Source organism: Trematomus bernacchii, unplaced genomic scaffold (assembly GCF_902827165.1).
Source record: "Trematomus bernacchii unplaced genomic scaffold, fTreBer1.1, whole genome shotgun sequence".
NCBI lineage: Eukaryota > Metazoa > Chordata > Actinopteri > Perciformes > Nototheniidae > Trematomus > Trematomus bernacchii.
The window spans coordinates 61,795-78,446 of record NW_022987728.1 but is presented as its reverse complement, the minus strand read 5'-3'; the positions used below and the strand labels follow the sequence as shown (position 1 = coordinate 78,446).

Genomic DNA, 16,652 nt, shown 5'->3' with positions numbered 1-16,652 from the left:
GCCCATTGCCTGGAAAAGTTAGATGCTGCCTATCACAGTGCTCTGAGATTTGTTACTAACTGTAAAGCACGATCTCATCACTGTACCCTGTATGCCAAGGCAGGTCTGCCTTCACTTACTGTACGGAGGCTCAGTCTCTGGTACATATTCATCTACAAAGCCATGCTGGGTAAACTACCTTCTTATATCTGCTCTCTGATCTCACAGAGAGTTGCAGGTAGCTATTGCCTGAGATCCCAGGATGTGTTTTTATTACATGTGCCAAGTGCTAGGACTGTTTTAGGTACTAAAGCTTTTATGTGCGCTGCTCCTCTAGCTTGGAACACTATGCAATTTTTTTTTTTAAACTGAGCATTTTGGTTCCCCTGCATCATTTTAAAGCTCAGCTGGATGAAATGTTATTAGATATCTGTCATTGTGAATAGGTTGCTAATGTATACCCCTGTAATTGTGTTGTATGATGTCCTTTTTGTTTTCTGTTGTTTTTATGTGTAACCAATGTGCTGCAGGTCTCCCTTGAAAAAGAGATTGTTGATCTCAATGGGATTTTCACCTGGTTAAATAAACAAAACACACTCAGAGCTGAGCAGAGCACAACCACACACGTCATGCGCCTTGTGGCATTGACACAGCTAAGGTGATAAATAGTCTTTGTTTTCATATAATATCAGTTTTAATTCAATCAGCAACAAATCTTTTAATTTAATAATCCTGCAGTTGTACTGTGTCCATTCAATAATATTTAAGGTCATCTTAATTTAGATTGATGTTATATGACTTCAGCAGATGACACCCTGCTTTTATTTCTGGTCCTGAACATATTTTTAAGTAGAATATTTAATTCATATGTTGTAAGATTCAAGTTTAACAACACATGAAAATCACACATGGATGTACTTAAACATTAGTGATAAGAGAGAGCTTTGTGGTTTACCATGATGTTCATACTATATTTATTGGAACCAATTTGTATTAACAAAGATAAAACTAGAATGATTCCAGAAGTATAACCAAACCCAAAGATCATTCAAAAGTAATATGGGAAATATTGACTTGGTAATGTTTTGACTTTTGTGAATGAATGTGAATAAGGTTACTTTTATATATAATATCTCACAGAAATGTAATCAGAAGACATGTCACTTTTATAATACACACATTAGTCTTTATTATTTTTAAATGTTGAAACCATCGACACAAGCAAAAACAGGTTGATGTTGAAACATGTCCTGAGAGCCAGAGAGCAGACTGAGAGCAGTGTGAGAGAGAAAGCAGAGTCCCAGTGAGTCAGCTCAGGACTGGGAACACTGGTCTCTCCTCAGTGTCTCTGAGAGCGCAGTCTGGGAGCCCTGGGTGGCCTCACAGGTCACAGAGCCCACCTTCCTCCACTGATCTGCAGAGAGCCTCAAGGTGCTGCTCCAGCTGTAGTGGGCGTCCTTCTCCAGCACCCCGGGGCTCCTGCTCTCCTCCCAGCTGCTGCTGCTGCTGCTGCCGTCCACCTTCCAGGCCAGACTCCAGTCTGAGGGGAAGCCCTTGTTGGCCAGGCACATGAGCGTGGCCTTCCCCTGCTGCAGCTCTTCTGTGGAGGGGGGCAGCACCGTCAGGGTGGGACGGGCATCACCTAGGAGACACCAATCAGATTAGAGGACAGGGAGCACACAGCTGTCCATCAACCAGCAGACACTGGGACACCTTTACTGTGAGAGTGTTTCTCCTTTAAGGACTTTCTGTCAGATGTTGGTTCTGCTCCATCAGTCTCTCACTCACACATTGTTTCACTTCCCTTTAAGAAGCCTCTCATGCAAATCAGCACGGAGACACTTCATACAGAACCACCTGAAATATGTCACACTACACTGGAAATAAAGTACAACATTAGGACACATTTTAAATAGTTGTGGTCTAAATCATCCAAAACCTGAACTCTACAAACCATCATTAAATTATTTAGTGGATAAATGAACAAATACGGGAAATGAAACAATCAATTGTGCTTAATGTGAATCTCAATAATTACCCAGTTTTACAACCTTTAAAATAATGTCTGAAAGAATTCAACACATTTTTTAAATATCCATCGTTATCTTTACTCTGTTCAACCGTATTTAAAAACTGTATTCGTAATTTATTTGAAAACAGACGGGAGAATCGAGAAAAAGTGAAGAATAAGTGAATGAAACATTAGCAGTTTCATCATTTCACATTTGAAGCTGTTTAAATGACAGCATGTTGGGAATGTATAAAGACATTTCAGGAAAAGCTGCTCCGACTTAGGCTCAATGATGAAGAGAAATAAAGACATGAATACTAATACTATCTAAACATTACAATTAAAATAATATATATCTATCTCTCAAACATTCTAACACAGAATTAAAACATCATATTTAGTTTTTGTGCAGAAACTTACTTCCAACATCCAGTCTGGTTCCTCCACCAAAAGTCCACCACAGTGATACAAAGTCATTGAGCCGCCGTACAAAAAGCTCTCACTGTAGAGAGACACGGCTCTCTGACTTTGACTCACTGAACTAAACCTACCAGCCCTCAAGATGCTACTTCACCATTACAGGTGGAAATAATGATTTATTCTCTGTTCAATGTTTAACTCTCATAAAAACATTTAAACGTCTTTTGCTGGAGTAAAGTTAGCCTCTTAGTTCAACATATTTATAAAAGTATGTATAGAATAACATGGAGAGGCAACTATTTCTCCTAGTAAGCTGAATAAAAAGTACAACGAAAGAGAAATTGCTCTTATAAATTAACATTTGACTTACTTCCAACATCCAGTCTGGTTCCTCCACCGAACGTGTACCACAGTGATACAAAGTCATTGAGCCGCCGTACAAAAACCTCTCACTGTAGAGAGACACGGCTCTCTGACTTTGACACAAACAAACTCACCAAACACATCCACGGTTTACCCACTTTATATAATAACTGCTTACAATGTTTGAAACAGATTCACAAACTATGGAGAAGTATTGAATCTTTTTTTATGAGCTGTTGTACATTTAAAAAGCAAAATACTCATATTGAATGAAGTACATGTAATGACGTTATTTCTTAAGAAGAACTCTCTAATCAATCGGGCAAAATGTAAATCATTGTCATTTTATAAAGCTTTATTTTAGATTGTTGTGGAGGAAGAGAGCATTGATTCGAGTGGGAGTGAATTATAGGACAGTTTTAAATATTCTTTGAAAAGAGCAAGTGAGCCCTGACCCATTCCGGGCGGCAGTGCCCTTGAGCAGGGCACCGAACCCCCAAGTGCTCCCTGGCACATGCTCCTGTGCACCTATGTACTTGTAAGGTGTGTGTGTATAAAGAACACAGAGTGGAAACTGAATGTTCCCCCAGGGGAGGTCCATCTTCTTCATCTTCTTCTTGGTGATCAATAATCCAGGTCCCTGTTGGAGTCAGTCAGAGCATTTCCATAGAGAGACACTTTGCATCAGCAGCACCATGCTCCAGTGCTCTGGGACACTTTATAGTCCTGAGAGTTGAACACTGGATGACTGACAGCTGTCCTTCATGACAACAGAAGCCACAGGAATCCTCCTCATCAAGAACATGACTTTGATCTGCGTCCTCATCTGGACTCTCCTCTGCTGCTGCTTCACAGGTAAAGTCCAGAGAATCAAAGTCCTCTCCTCTGTGAACATCCGTCCCTCTGAAATGAAGCGGACAAAACCATGACGCTGCTTTATGTCTTTGTCTCTGTATCCTCAGAGTCCAGAGGCCAGGTCACAGTGACTCAGTCTGGAGCAGTGAGCTCTGCTCCGGGACGCTCCGTCTCCATCACATGTAGGACCAGTCAGAAGGTTCATAATAGAGACCATTTATTCTGGTACCAACAGAGAGATGGAGGAACTCCTAAACTGCTAATTTACTATGCTAGCACTCGAGAAACAGGGATTTCAGAGCGTTTTACAGGCAGTGGATCAAACTCTGACTTCACTCTGACCATCAGTGGAGTCCAGACTGATGATGCAGCAGTTTACTACTGTCAGAGTGGACATTACCCCAACAGTCAGTATGTGTTCACACAGTGAAAAAGCGTCGTACAAAAACCTCCCTCAGTCAGACTGAACAGGAACTGAACTGACTGCTGCAGCTGGAAGCTACTGCAGAGACTGATACACTTCACTGAGCACACACACACACACACACACACACACACACACACACACACACACACACACACACACACACACACACACACACACACACACACACACACACACACACACACACACACACACACACACACACACACACACACACACACACAAGCTGCCATGCGTCCCTAACCTAACCCTAACCCTAACCCTTGAGGAAGAAAGATCAGAGTCTCAAGCCTCTTCTCAGAGTAACACAACTGTAAAAGTATCTTCTGTGTAGAGAGACACGGCTCTCTGACTTTGACACAAACAAACTCAACAAACACATCCACAGTTTACTCAGTTTGTACCCATCTGCGTACCGTTACTTCTTACTGTGTACCGGCAGAGATCTCACACCCTGTAATGGCGTCTCAGCTCTGTTCCACAATGTCAAAATCCTCTTCTCTCACCTCTGTCACAGGATGAATTATCAACAGCAGGAAATGCTGCTATGTCATTTATTCACCAGCAGATGGAGTCAGGATGTCTTTCAGAGGTACTTTGGTATTCAGTTCAGGACGATGACTTTGGACAGGTATCTGTGTGAAGAGAAGCACTAAAGGTTAAACACATTTTAAATGACATAAACATGAAAATGCTCCTAAAATGCAACAAACATTACATGGTGTTATATTTTAGTAGAACAAGGGTTGACCTGGCTGACTTGTTAAACCAATTTGTCACTGTAAAATATACAGTACCGGTCAAGAGTTTGGACACACCTTCTCATTCAATGGTTTTTGTTTATTTAAAAATGTTTCTACTTTGTAGATTAATACTGAAGACATCAAAACTATCAAAGAACACATGGAATGGGAAAGTGTTAAAAAATCCAGAATATGATTCATATTTTAGATTCTTCAAAGTAGCCCCCTTTTGCCTTGATGACAGCTTTGCACACTCTTGGCTTCTCTCAGTCATGAGGTCGTCACCTGGAATGATTTTGAATTGAATTGGAGGCTGTGGCTCAGTGGATAGTATGATGGACTTCGAATCAGGGGATAGCAAGTTCGAGTCCCACTGCAGTCAGCATGTCGTTGTGTCCTTGGGCAAGACACTTCACCCCAAATTGCTCCTGTGGGGATTGTCCACAGTACTGAGTGTATGTAAGTCGCTTTGGATAAAAGCGTCTAACAAATGACATGTAATGTAATTAACACGTGTGCCTTGTCAAGAGTACATTTGTGGAATGACTTGCCTTCTTAATGTGTTTGAGGCCATCAGTTGTGTTGTACAGAGGTAGGTTGTTCAGCAGATTGTTTGCACTGAACACGTGGCTTTCAGCTGCCTGCACTGACCATTCTGTCCATTTTATTGACAATTTTAACTTTTTCTGGGATCGCAGACATCTTTTTAAGGCAGATGGAGTTTGCCTGAACAAGTCAGGAGTGAAATTGTTTATCTCTAACATATTCAACTGCCTGCGTCAGCAATCTGTTCCCTCTGCCAAGGACAAGCGGCAAGAGGAATCAAAACAGGAGAAAGACACAACACATTGCGCAGAAAACCCTGAAGAAGTATCACTGCACCCGCCTGAGGAATGTTCTGATTATGGGAGACCTATGACACAAATGGAGGAGTCTCCACTGCCCGTCACCCCCCCCTGTCAACGCCTTGGAGGATACTCTTCATTCATCTCCCAGCTCTCTCTACTCTCCGCTCACCCTTTCACCCTCGCCCTCCCCCCTGGAGTTTGATGACCGCATGAAGGCGAGATGCAGGGTTGGCAGCATGTCCTTTACCCCCGCCCCTCAACGACGCCCACCAAAATCACCGAAGCAGAGACGCGCACCATCTCCCCCGTCTTCATCACTGTGCCTATGTCAACCACCTCCCATCCCTTCAAGAAAGCATCTGCAGTCTCCGAAGCCTGATAAGGATGTGTGTGTACAAAACGCAACAAACTTTTACTGATATGTGCTGGGTCCAGGCTCAAGGGCATATGGCACTCTCAACTCTTTCCAGCACATGCCGGGGCCCTGCCTGCCAGTAGCTTTGCCGATATCTGTGTTGATAGGTAATAGATTAAGAGCGGTAAATCAGCTTAGAAACAGGAAGTGCTCAAACGTTTGTGTGAGGTTATCAAATTTAGCAGTGATTCCATGTCAGCCACAGCTTGTCACAACATTTTTTACTGATAGTGTATTTAACAAACTTAAACTAGCTTTATTAAATGTCAGGTCTTTGGCAGGAAAAACATTTTTAATCAATGATTTTATCACTGAGCACAATCTCGATTTTATGTTTTTAACGGAAACTTGGATTGAACAAAATAACAGTGCAGCTGTTCTTATCGAATCAACCCCTCCCAACTTTAGTTTTGTGAGTCAGGAAAGAATGCATAAGAAAGGGGGTGGAGTTGCTATTTTGTTCAATGATTCCATTCAATGCAGGAAGACATCGTATGGGGACTTTGCTTCTTTTGAATATGTGGCCCTTCAGCTGAAATGCTCCTCTCGAGCTCTGTTCCTAAATATCTATAGACCACCCAAATACTGTGCAAGCTTTTTTGATGATTTTACTGAACTGCTGTCTATAGTGTGTATTGACTTTGACCGTTTAGTCATTGTTGGTGATTTTAACATCCATGTTGACAACCCCCAGGACAGAGGGGCTAAAGAACTGTTTTGTGTTCTTGATAACTATGGACTGACTCAGCATGTGGAGGAGCCCACGCACAATAAGGGGCACACTCTGGACTTAATTATCTCAAAGGGTCTGAATATCTCAAAGGTTGTGGTGACTGATGTTGCACTCTCTGATCATTCCTGTGTTTTCTTTGAGAGCTCTATTTCTGTTCACAAAAATGTTCAGAAAGAGGTAACCACAAAGCGATATTTAACTGAAAATACTAGGGAAATGTTTACTCAGAATTTCTCATCCACACTTGCCCCTGCTAACATCTCAGTAAATGAGCTAGTAGATCATTTTAATTCAAAAATTAAAAATGTTATAGATACCATTGCTCCAACTAAGGTAAAGGAAGTGATTAGCAAGAAAATATCTCCATGGAGAAAGGCCATGACCGTGAGAACAGAAAAAAGAGAGTGTCGAAAAGCTGAACGTAGGTGGCGAAAAACAAATCTCCAGGCTCACTTTGAAATCTATAAAGAGAGACTTGGCCTTTATAATTTGGAATTGAAAAACGCACGACAGTCTTTCTTCTCTGACATCATTACCAAAAACAAAAACAACGCACGTGCCTTGTTTGCTACCGTCGACAGACTAACTAACCCCCCCAGTGTCAGTAGCCTCTGAATTTCTATCCACCAGGGCGTGCAATGATTTTGCCTCCTTCTTCACTGACAAAATTCAGAAAATTAGACAAGCAGTCAGTGCCTCTACATCAGGTACAGCAAATGTGTTGTCACTATGTCCACCTAATATCAATTCAAACACCATGACACAATTCCATCAGATTAATGGTAAAAACTTAGAGGACATTATTCAACTTCTGAAATCCTCCTCCTGCTGCCTTGATATTATTCCAACAGGATTTTTCAAAGATGTTTTTCCTTGCATGGCCTCAGATCTACTTCATATAGTAAACACATCTCTTCACTCAGGTATTTTTCCAGAGGCCCTGAAAACTGCAGTCATTAAACCGCTCTTAAAAAAGAATAATCTAGATGCCTCAGTAATGAACAATTACAGGCCAATATCAAACCTGCCATTTCTAGGTAAAATCATTGAAAAAGTAGTATTTCAACAGTTGAGTAACTTCTTGCATTTAAATAACTGTTTGGATGTGTTCCAGTCAGGATTTCGTCCAAACCACAGCACTGAGACTGCTCTTGTAAAGGTCTTCAATGACATCCACTTAAACACAGACAGTGGCAGAACTTCAGTGTTAGTATTATTAGATCTCAGTGCTGCATTTGACACTGTTGACCACAACATATTACTAGACCGACTAGAAAACTGGGTGGGACTTTCGGCAACAGTTCTAAATTGGTTTGAGTCCTACTTAAAGGACAGAAAAAACTTTATTTCTATAGGTAAATACACATCTGAGTTGACAAATATGACATGTGGGGTACCTCAAGGCTCCATCTTGGGGCCTCTTCTCTTTAACATCTACATGCTACCACTGGCTCAGATAATGAAAAACAACAAAATAAGTTACCATAGCTATGCGGATGACACACAAATTTACGTAACAATTTCACCAGGAGATTATGCTCCAATTCAAACACTGAGTAAGTGCATTGAACAAATCAATGACTGGATGTGTCAGAACTTTCTCCAATTAAACAAAGATAAAACTGAGGTAATGGTTTTTGGAGCCAAGGCAGAACGTATAAAAGTTAGCGCTGAGCTTCAGTCTGCAATGTTCAAAACAACAGATAAAGCCAGAAATCTAGGTGTAGTCATGGACTCTGACCTGAGTTTCAACAGTCACATTAAAACAGTTACTAAATCAGCCTACTATCACCTAAAGAACATATCTAGGATTAAAGGACTAATGTCACAGCAGGATTTGGAAAAACTTGTCCATGCTTTTATCTTCAGTAGACTCGACTACTGCAATGGTGTCTTTACAGGCCTCACTAAAAAATCTATTAGAAAGCTGCAGCTAATTCAGAACGCCGCTGCTCGAGTCCTCACTAACACTAAGAAAGTGGATCACATCACTCCTGTTCTGAAGTCTTTACACTGGCTTCCTGTGTGTCAAAGAATAGATTTCAAAATATTGTTGCTAGTTTATAAAGCTTTGAATGGTTTAGGCCCAAAATACATGTCTGACCTACTGCTAAATTATGAACCATCCAGAACCCTCAGGTCTTCAGGGACTGGTCAGCTTTCTGTCCCCAGAGTCAGAACTAAACATGGTAAAGCAGCATTCAGTTATTATGCTCCGAATATCTGGAACAAACTCCCAGAAACCTGCAGGTCCGCTGCAACTCTTACTACTTTTAAATCCAGGCTGAAGACTTTTCTTTTTGCCGCTGCTTTTAATTGAACTATTCACATCTTAAACTGCACTGTAACTTTTAACTTTTATCCATGTATTTTTTCTTTTAATGTTTATTTTATTATCTTTCCTTTTTAATGACTGATTTTAAATGCCATTTTTAAAATGTCTTCCATTTTTGTAAAGCACTTTGAATTACCTTGTGTTGAAAGGTGCTATATAAATAAACTTGCCTTGCCTTGCCTTGCCTTGTTGTGTCAAATGATGCACCCCATCATGAAATGCCCCCCTTGTCACGGGAACGCGCATTTGTAAATGACACGTTTACACCTTAAAACGATGTTTAAAACGAAAAGTAAACGTTCAGGGTTTTTATTAATGGTAATTTTCAGACTGTGAGTTGTTTAGTGGTAGCTCATATAGTCTTGATTCTTGTGGTTAAACTTTTCGCTCCGTATTTGATGGTAGTGGTGTCGAAATTCATTCGTCACTTCCTTTTCAGTTTTTTTTTTCTTATTATTGTTACGTCCTGTCTGGATACACGTGCTTTAAAATGTATTGTTTAATTTTTCATATTTGTCATATAATAATCTAAATATATGTTTACAAATGTTACATAGTCTTTGTCAGCATATTTTTGCCACGTTATGCACCCCTTGCTATCTTACATAATAAAAGTGTCACATTCATGAAACTTGCTCCATTCATTGGTACTAGTCCTACAACTATACCCTGAAAAATGCTTGAGGGTGGGATTAATACAAACATCTTTTGGTGGGGGGGTGCATTTTATGACAGGCCTGGTTTATCATCCGAGTCAGAAATAAAACAAATATGGAGTGAGGGCTAGTCCTGCAATTGTCCAACACATTTACATACACACAGTAATTAATAATACATGTTGAATTAAATAAAGAAATAAAGTGACATATTATCCATACTAAAATGGTGTACATTGTCACACATAAAATAGACATTCATTTAGAAGATTAGAGTCCAGTGACATGGTAAGCAATCAAAGTCAGTGTGAACAACATGTCATATTCATCTTTAACCCTTGTGTTGTGTTCGAAAGCTGTTACCGTTCATGGTGTTCGCGGGTCAATTTTGACCCATGATTTATCTCCATCTCCAAAACACTCAAATAATGACCAAACAATCCTGTTGTAATTTAAAGGTTATGATGGAGTTAAAACAATTGGATGATAGTCATTATTTTGGAGTGTTTTGGACTGAGATAAATCATGGGTCAAAATTGACACGCGAACACCATGAACGGTAACAGCTTTCGAACACAACACAAGGGTTAAAGATGAATATGACATGTTGTTCACACTGACTTTGATTGCTTACCATGTCACTGGACTCTAATCTTCTAAAATTAATGTTTATTTTATGTGTGATAATGTACACAATTTTAGTATGGATAATATGTCACTTCTTTATTTAATTCAACATGTATTATTAATTACTGTGTGTATGTAAATGTGTTGGACAATTGCAGGACTAGCCCTCACTCCATATTTGTTTTATTTCTGACTCGGATGATAAACCAGGCCTGTCATAAAATGCACCCCCCCCCCAAAAGATGTTTCTATTAATCCCACCCTCAAGCATTTCTCAGGGTATAGTTGTAGGACTAGTACCAATGAATGGAGCAAGTTTCATGAATGTGACACTTTTATTTTGTAAGATAGCAAGGGGTGCATAACGTGGCAAAAATATGCTGACAAAGACTATGTAACATTTGTAAACATATATTTTGATTATTATATGACAAATATGTAAAATTAAACAATACATTTTAAAGCATGTGTATTCAGACAGGACGTAACAATAATAAGAAAAACAAAAACTGAAAAGGAAGTGACGAATGAATTTCGACACCACTTCCATCAAATACGGAGCGAAAAGTTTAACCACAAGAATCAAGACTATATGAGCTACCACTAAACAACTCACAGTCTGAAAATTACCATTAATAAAAACCCTGAACGTTTACATTTCGTTTTAAACATCGTTTTAAGGTGTAAACGTGTCATTTAGAAATGCGCGTTCCCGTGACAAGGGGGGCATTTCATGATGGGGTGCATAATTTGACACAACACCGGTACTGCGGTCAACTCAGCCGTCTCTCACGTTTGCTTTGTCAAATCAGCAGCTCAATTAATCGTGCCCGAGAAGCGGCACTGAAGCTAGTATAGGCAACAAGAGTAAAATAATGCATGCTTTTTCTGCTTTATTTGCGATACAAATAATTTGTACCATAAGTTCTTAATAAAACTGACACTGTTTGACTCAGTCCTAGTTTGACTGCTGCCAACAATAAAATGAAGTACTTTGAATGTGTACTTTTCGGGTAATAGTGTGATGTGAATGCGCCTGCATGGGCACTGATTAACTGAACTGGGAACAGGTGTGTTAATCAGCATAGAGACAGGGTGTATATGAACTATGAATTATTGTACTCAGGACAGGAGTTTAACCAAGTATTATTCAAAAAGTACAGAGTAAAAATACTTGATTGTACTTGTGCCAAGTAGTACTGAGTCCAACAATATAAATTTCATGTAGAACTTATGGTAACAAATCATTTTATTCCTCAACATATATAGCAAAATACATGAATGATTGTACTCAGGATGGGAGTTTGACAGAGTATTACTCAAAAAGTACACCTTAAAAGTAGTTCATTGTATTTGTGGTAGTAGTCTAACAAGTACTGAGTCCAACAGTACAAATTGTATTAAGAACTTATGGCTAAAAATCATTTTATCCCTCATCCAATATACCAGAAGTGGCTTGAATTTCTTCTCAGGAGGGACTTTGACAGAGAATAACTGAAAAAGTACAGAGTAAAAGTACTTCATTGTATTGTTGGTAGCAGTCAAACAAGTAGCCTACTGAGTCCAACAGTGTCAGTTTTATTAAGAACTTATGGTAAAACATTTGACCAAGCAAACGCGAGAGACGGCTGAGTTGACCGCAGTGTTCCCCTGCAATTAACTACAGGGGTCCCTCAGGGCTCTGTTCTTGGTCCCCTCCTCCATCAGGAGGATACGTCCCCATCTGACCCAGAAAGCGACGCAGATTCTGGCCCAGGCTCTCGTCATCTCACGCCTAGACTACTGCGACTCCCTCCTGGCTGGTCTACCTGCATGTGCCATCCGACCTCTGCAGCTCATCCAGAATGCAGCGGCTCGCCTGGTCTTCAACCTTCCAAAATGTTCCCACACCACGCCGCTCCTCCGCTCACTTCACTGGCTTCCAGTTACTGCTAGAATCCACTTCAAGACAATGGTACTTGCGGACCATGCTGTGAATGGATCTGGCCCTTCCTACATCCAGGACATGGTTAAACTGTACACCCCAGCACGTGCACTCCGCTCTGCATCGGCCAAACGGCTCGCTGCACCAGCACTGTGAGGGGGACCCAAGTTCCCATCAGCAAAAACATGTCGGTTTGCTATCCTGGCTCCAAAATGGTTGAATGAGCTCCCCATTGAAATCAGGACTGCAGATAGCTTACACATCTTCCGGCGCAGACTGAAAACTCATCTCTTTCGACTCCGCTTCGAGCGATAGAAGCCCTAACAAAGAATTGCTAACAAAGCACTTATATACTAATAAAGGACTGGCTTATCTAAAGCGAGTTGAGTAGCACTTGAAATGTTTTAGTTCTATGAAACCTGATGTACTTATATGATTCTGTTTTCTTCAAGTTTGTATCTTGTTGGTCGAATGCACTTATTGTAAGTCGCTTTGGATAAAAGCGTCAGCAAAATGAAATGTAATGTAATGTAATAATTCCGCAGTTGTACTGTGTCCATTCAATAATATTTAAGGTCATCTTAATTTAGATTGATGTTATATGACTTCAGCAGATGACACCCTGCTTTTATTTCTGGTCCTGAAAATATTTTTAAGTAGAATATTTAATTCATTTGTTGTAAGATTCAAGTTTAACAACACATGAAAATTACACATGGATGTACTTAAACATTAGTGATAAGAGAGAGCTTTGTGGTTTACCATGATGTTCATACTATATTTATTGGAACCAATTTGTATTAACAAAGATAAAACTAGAATGATTCCAGAAGTATAACCAAACCCAAAGATCATTAAAAAGTAATATGGGAAATATTGACTTGGTAATGTTTTGACTTTTGTGAATGAATGTGAATAAGGTTACTTTTATATATAATATCTCACAGAAATGTAATCAGAAGACATGTCACTTTTGTAATACACACATTAATCTTTATTATTTTAAAATGTTAAAACCATCGACACAAGCAAAAACAGGTTGATGTTGAAACATGTCCTGAGAGCCAGAGAGCAGACTGAGAGCAGTGTGAGAGAGAAAGCAGAGTCCCAGTGAGTCAGCTCAGGACTGGGAACACTGGTCTCTCCTCAGTGTCTCTGAGAGCGCTGTCTGGGAGCCCTGGGTGGCCTCACAGGTCACAGAGCCCACCTTCCTCCACTGATCTGCAGAGAGCCTCAGGGTGCTGCTCCAGCTGTAGTGGGCGTCCTTCTCCAGCACCCCGGGGCTCCTGCTCTCCTCCCAGCTGCTGCTGCTGCTGCTGCCGTCCACCTTCCAGGCCAGACTCCAGTCTGAGGGGAAGCCCTTGTTGGCCAGGCACATGAGCGTGGCCTTCCCCTGCTGCAGCTCTTCTGTGGAGGGGGGCAGCACCGTCAGGGTGGGACGGGCATCACCTAGGAGACACCAATCAGATTAGAGGACAGGGAGCACACAGCTGTCGATCAACCAGCAGACACTGGGACACCTTTACTGTGAGAGTGTTTCTCCTTTAAGGAGTTTCTGTCAGATGTTGGTTCTGCTCCATCAGTCTCTCACTCACACATTGTTTCACTTCCCTTTAAGAAGCCTCTCATGCAAATCAGCACGGAGACACTTCATACAGAACCACCTGAAATATGTCACACTACACTGGAAATAAAGTACAGCATTAGGACACATTTTAAATAGTTGTGGTCTGAATCATCCAAAACCTGAACTCTACAAACCATCATTAAATTATTTAGTGGATAAATGAACAAATACGGGAAATGAAACAATCAATTGTGTTTAATGTGAATCTCAATAATTACCCAGTTTTACAAACTTTAAAATAATGTCTGAAAGAATTCAACACATTTTTTAAATATCCATCGTTATCTTTACTCTGTTCAACCGTATTTAAAAACTGTATTCGTAATTTATTTGAAAACAGACGGGAGAATGGAGAAAAAGTTAAGAATAAGTGAATGAAACATTAGCAGTTTCATCATTTCACATTTGAAGCTGTTTAAATGACAGCATGTTGGGAATGTATGAAGACATTTCAGGAAAAGCTGCTCCGACTTAGGCTCAATGATGAAGAGAAATAAAGACATGAATACTAATACTATCTAAACATTACAATTAAAATAATATATATCTATCTCTCAAACATTCTAACACAGAATTAAAACATCATATTTAGTTTTTGTGCAGAAACTTACTTCCAACATCCAGTCTGGTTCCTCCACCGAACGTGTACCACAGTGATACAAAGTCATTGAACCGCCGTACAAAAACCTCTCACTGTAGAGAGACACGGCTCTCTGACTTTGACACAAACAAACTCACCAAACACATCCACGGTTTACCCACTTTATATAATAACTGCTTACAATGTTTGAAACAGATTCACAAACTATGGAGAAGTATTTAATCTTTTTTTATGAGCTGTTATACATTTAAAAAGCAAAATACTCATATTGAATGAAGTACATGTAATGACGTTATTTCTTAAGAAAAACTCTCTAATCAATCGGGCAAAATGTAAATCATTGTCATTTTATAAAGCTTTATTTTAGATTGTTGTGGAGGAAGAGAGCATTGATTCGAGTGGGAGTGAATTATAGGACAGTTTTAAATATTCTTTGGAAAGAGCAAGTGAGCCCTGACCCATTCCGGGCGGCAGTGCCCTTGAGCAGGGCACCGAACCCCCAAGTGCTCCCTGGCACATGCTCCTGTGCACCTATGTACTTGTAAGGTGTGTGTGTATAAAGAAAACAGAGTGGAAACTGAATGTTCCCCCAGGGGAGGTCCATCTTCTTCATCTTCTTCTTGGTGATCAATAATCCAGGTCCCTGTTGGAGTCAGTCAGAGCATTTCCATAGAGAGACACTTTGCATCAGCAGCACCATGCTCCAGTGCTCTGGGACACTTTATAGTCCTTAGAGTTGAACACTGGATGACTGACAGCTGTCCTTCATGACAACAGAAGCCACAGGAATCCTCCTCATCAAGAACATGACTTTGATCTGCGTCCTCATCTGGACTCTCCTCTGCTGCTGCTTCACAGGTAAAGTCCAGAGAATCAAAGTCCTCTCCTCTGTGAACATCCGTCCCTCTGAAATGAAGCGGACAAAACCATGACGCTGCTTTATGTCTTTGTCTCTGTATCCTCAGAGTCCAGAGTCCAGGTCACAGTGACTCAGTCTGGAGCAGTGATCTCTGCTCCGGGACGCTCCGTCTCCATCACATGTACGACCAGTCCGAAGGTTTATGGTGGAAACTATTTATTCTGGTACCAACAGAGGGATGGAGGAACTCCTAAACTGCTCATTAAGCATACTAGCACTCGACCATCAGGGATTTCAAACCGTTTTACAGGCAGTGGATCAAACTCTGACTTCACTCTGACCATCAGTGGAGTCCAGACTGATGATGCAGCAGTTTACTACTGTGAGAGTTATCATGAGATCAACAGTCAGTATGTGTTCACACAGTGAAAAAGCGTCGTACAAAAACCTCCCTCAGTCAGACTGAACAGGAACTGAACTGACTGCTGCAGCTGGAAGCTACTGCAGAGACTGATACACTTCACTGAGCACACACACACACACACACACACACACACACACACACACACACACACACACACACACACACACACACACACACACACACACACACACAGACACACACACGCACACACACACACACACACACACACACACACACACACACACACACACACACACACACACACACATACACACACACACACACACACACACACACACACACACACACACACACACACACACACACACACACACTAAGCTGCCAGGCTCCCCTCCTCCTCTTCCTCCACCTTCCTCCACACACAACAAATACTTTCCAAAGGCCCAATTCCAAACCACACCCTACCCACTCCCACTCTGTGACTGAGTGAACTCTGTCTGTAGTCAAACCCACAGATACAGTAAATGAGGGTCCCTTCCTTCAGGAGGAGGGGGTACATACAGCAGCACGCTTTGGGACGAACTCCTCTCATTCCGGAAGAAACAGCAAATGAAACAACGGTTTGAAATCAGCATCTCTTGGACACAAAATAATAAGGCAAGGCAAGTTTATTTATATAGCACTTTTCAGCACGTGACAATTTAAAGTGCTTTACAAAATAAATTAAAAGACATTTTAAGAATAAATACAGTAAAAACACATTATATAATGGCATTTTACAACAGGCATTAAAAGGCAAAGATAATCAAATAAACACAACAGGTAT

The 16,652-nt window shown here is 40.7% G+C and overlaps 4 gene segments (V, D, J or C); 2 read left to right on the top strand and 2 right to left on the bottom strand.

Moving 5' to 3' along the window:
• Positions 1 to 1,142: 1,142 nt before the first annotated feature.
• On the bottom strand, positions 1,143 to 2,841 carry LOC117494670 (the record flags this gene model as incomplete). The annotated part of the segment is given in 2 exon segments: positions 1,143 to 1,621; positions 2,781 to 2,841. Coding segments are annotated over 2 exon segments (390 nt in total), but the record flags the coding sequence as incomplete, so codon positions are not given.
• A 606-nt stretch (positions 2,842 to 3,447) lies between these two features.
• LOC117494664 lies at positions 3,448 to 4,153 on the top strand. The segment is given in 2 exon segments: positions 3,448 to 3,628; positions 3,736 to 4,153. Coding segments are annotated over 2 exon segments (414 nt in total).
• Positions 4,154 to 13,402: 9,249 nt separating this feature from the next.
• On the bottom strand, positions 13,403 to 14,650 carry LOC117494597 (the record flags this gene model as incomplete). The annotated part of the segment is given in 2 exon segments: positions 13,403 to 13,803; positions 14,593 to 14,650. Coding segments are annotated over 2 exon segments (387 nt in total), but the record flags the coding sequence as incomplete, so codon positions are not given.
• A 174-nt stretch (positions 14,651 to 14,824) lies between these two features.
• On the top strand, positions 14,825 to 16,008 carry LOC117494667. The segment is given in 2 exon segments: positions 14,825 to 15,440; positions 15,548 to 16,008. Coding segments are annotated over 2 exon segments (414 nt in total).
• The last annotated feature ends 644 nt before the right edge of the window (positions 16,009 to 16,652 follow it).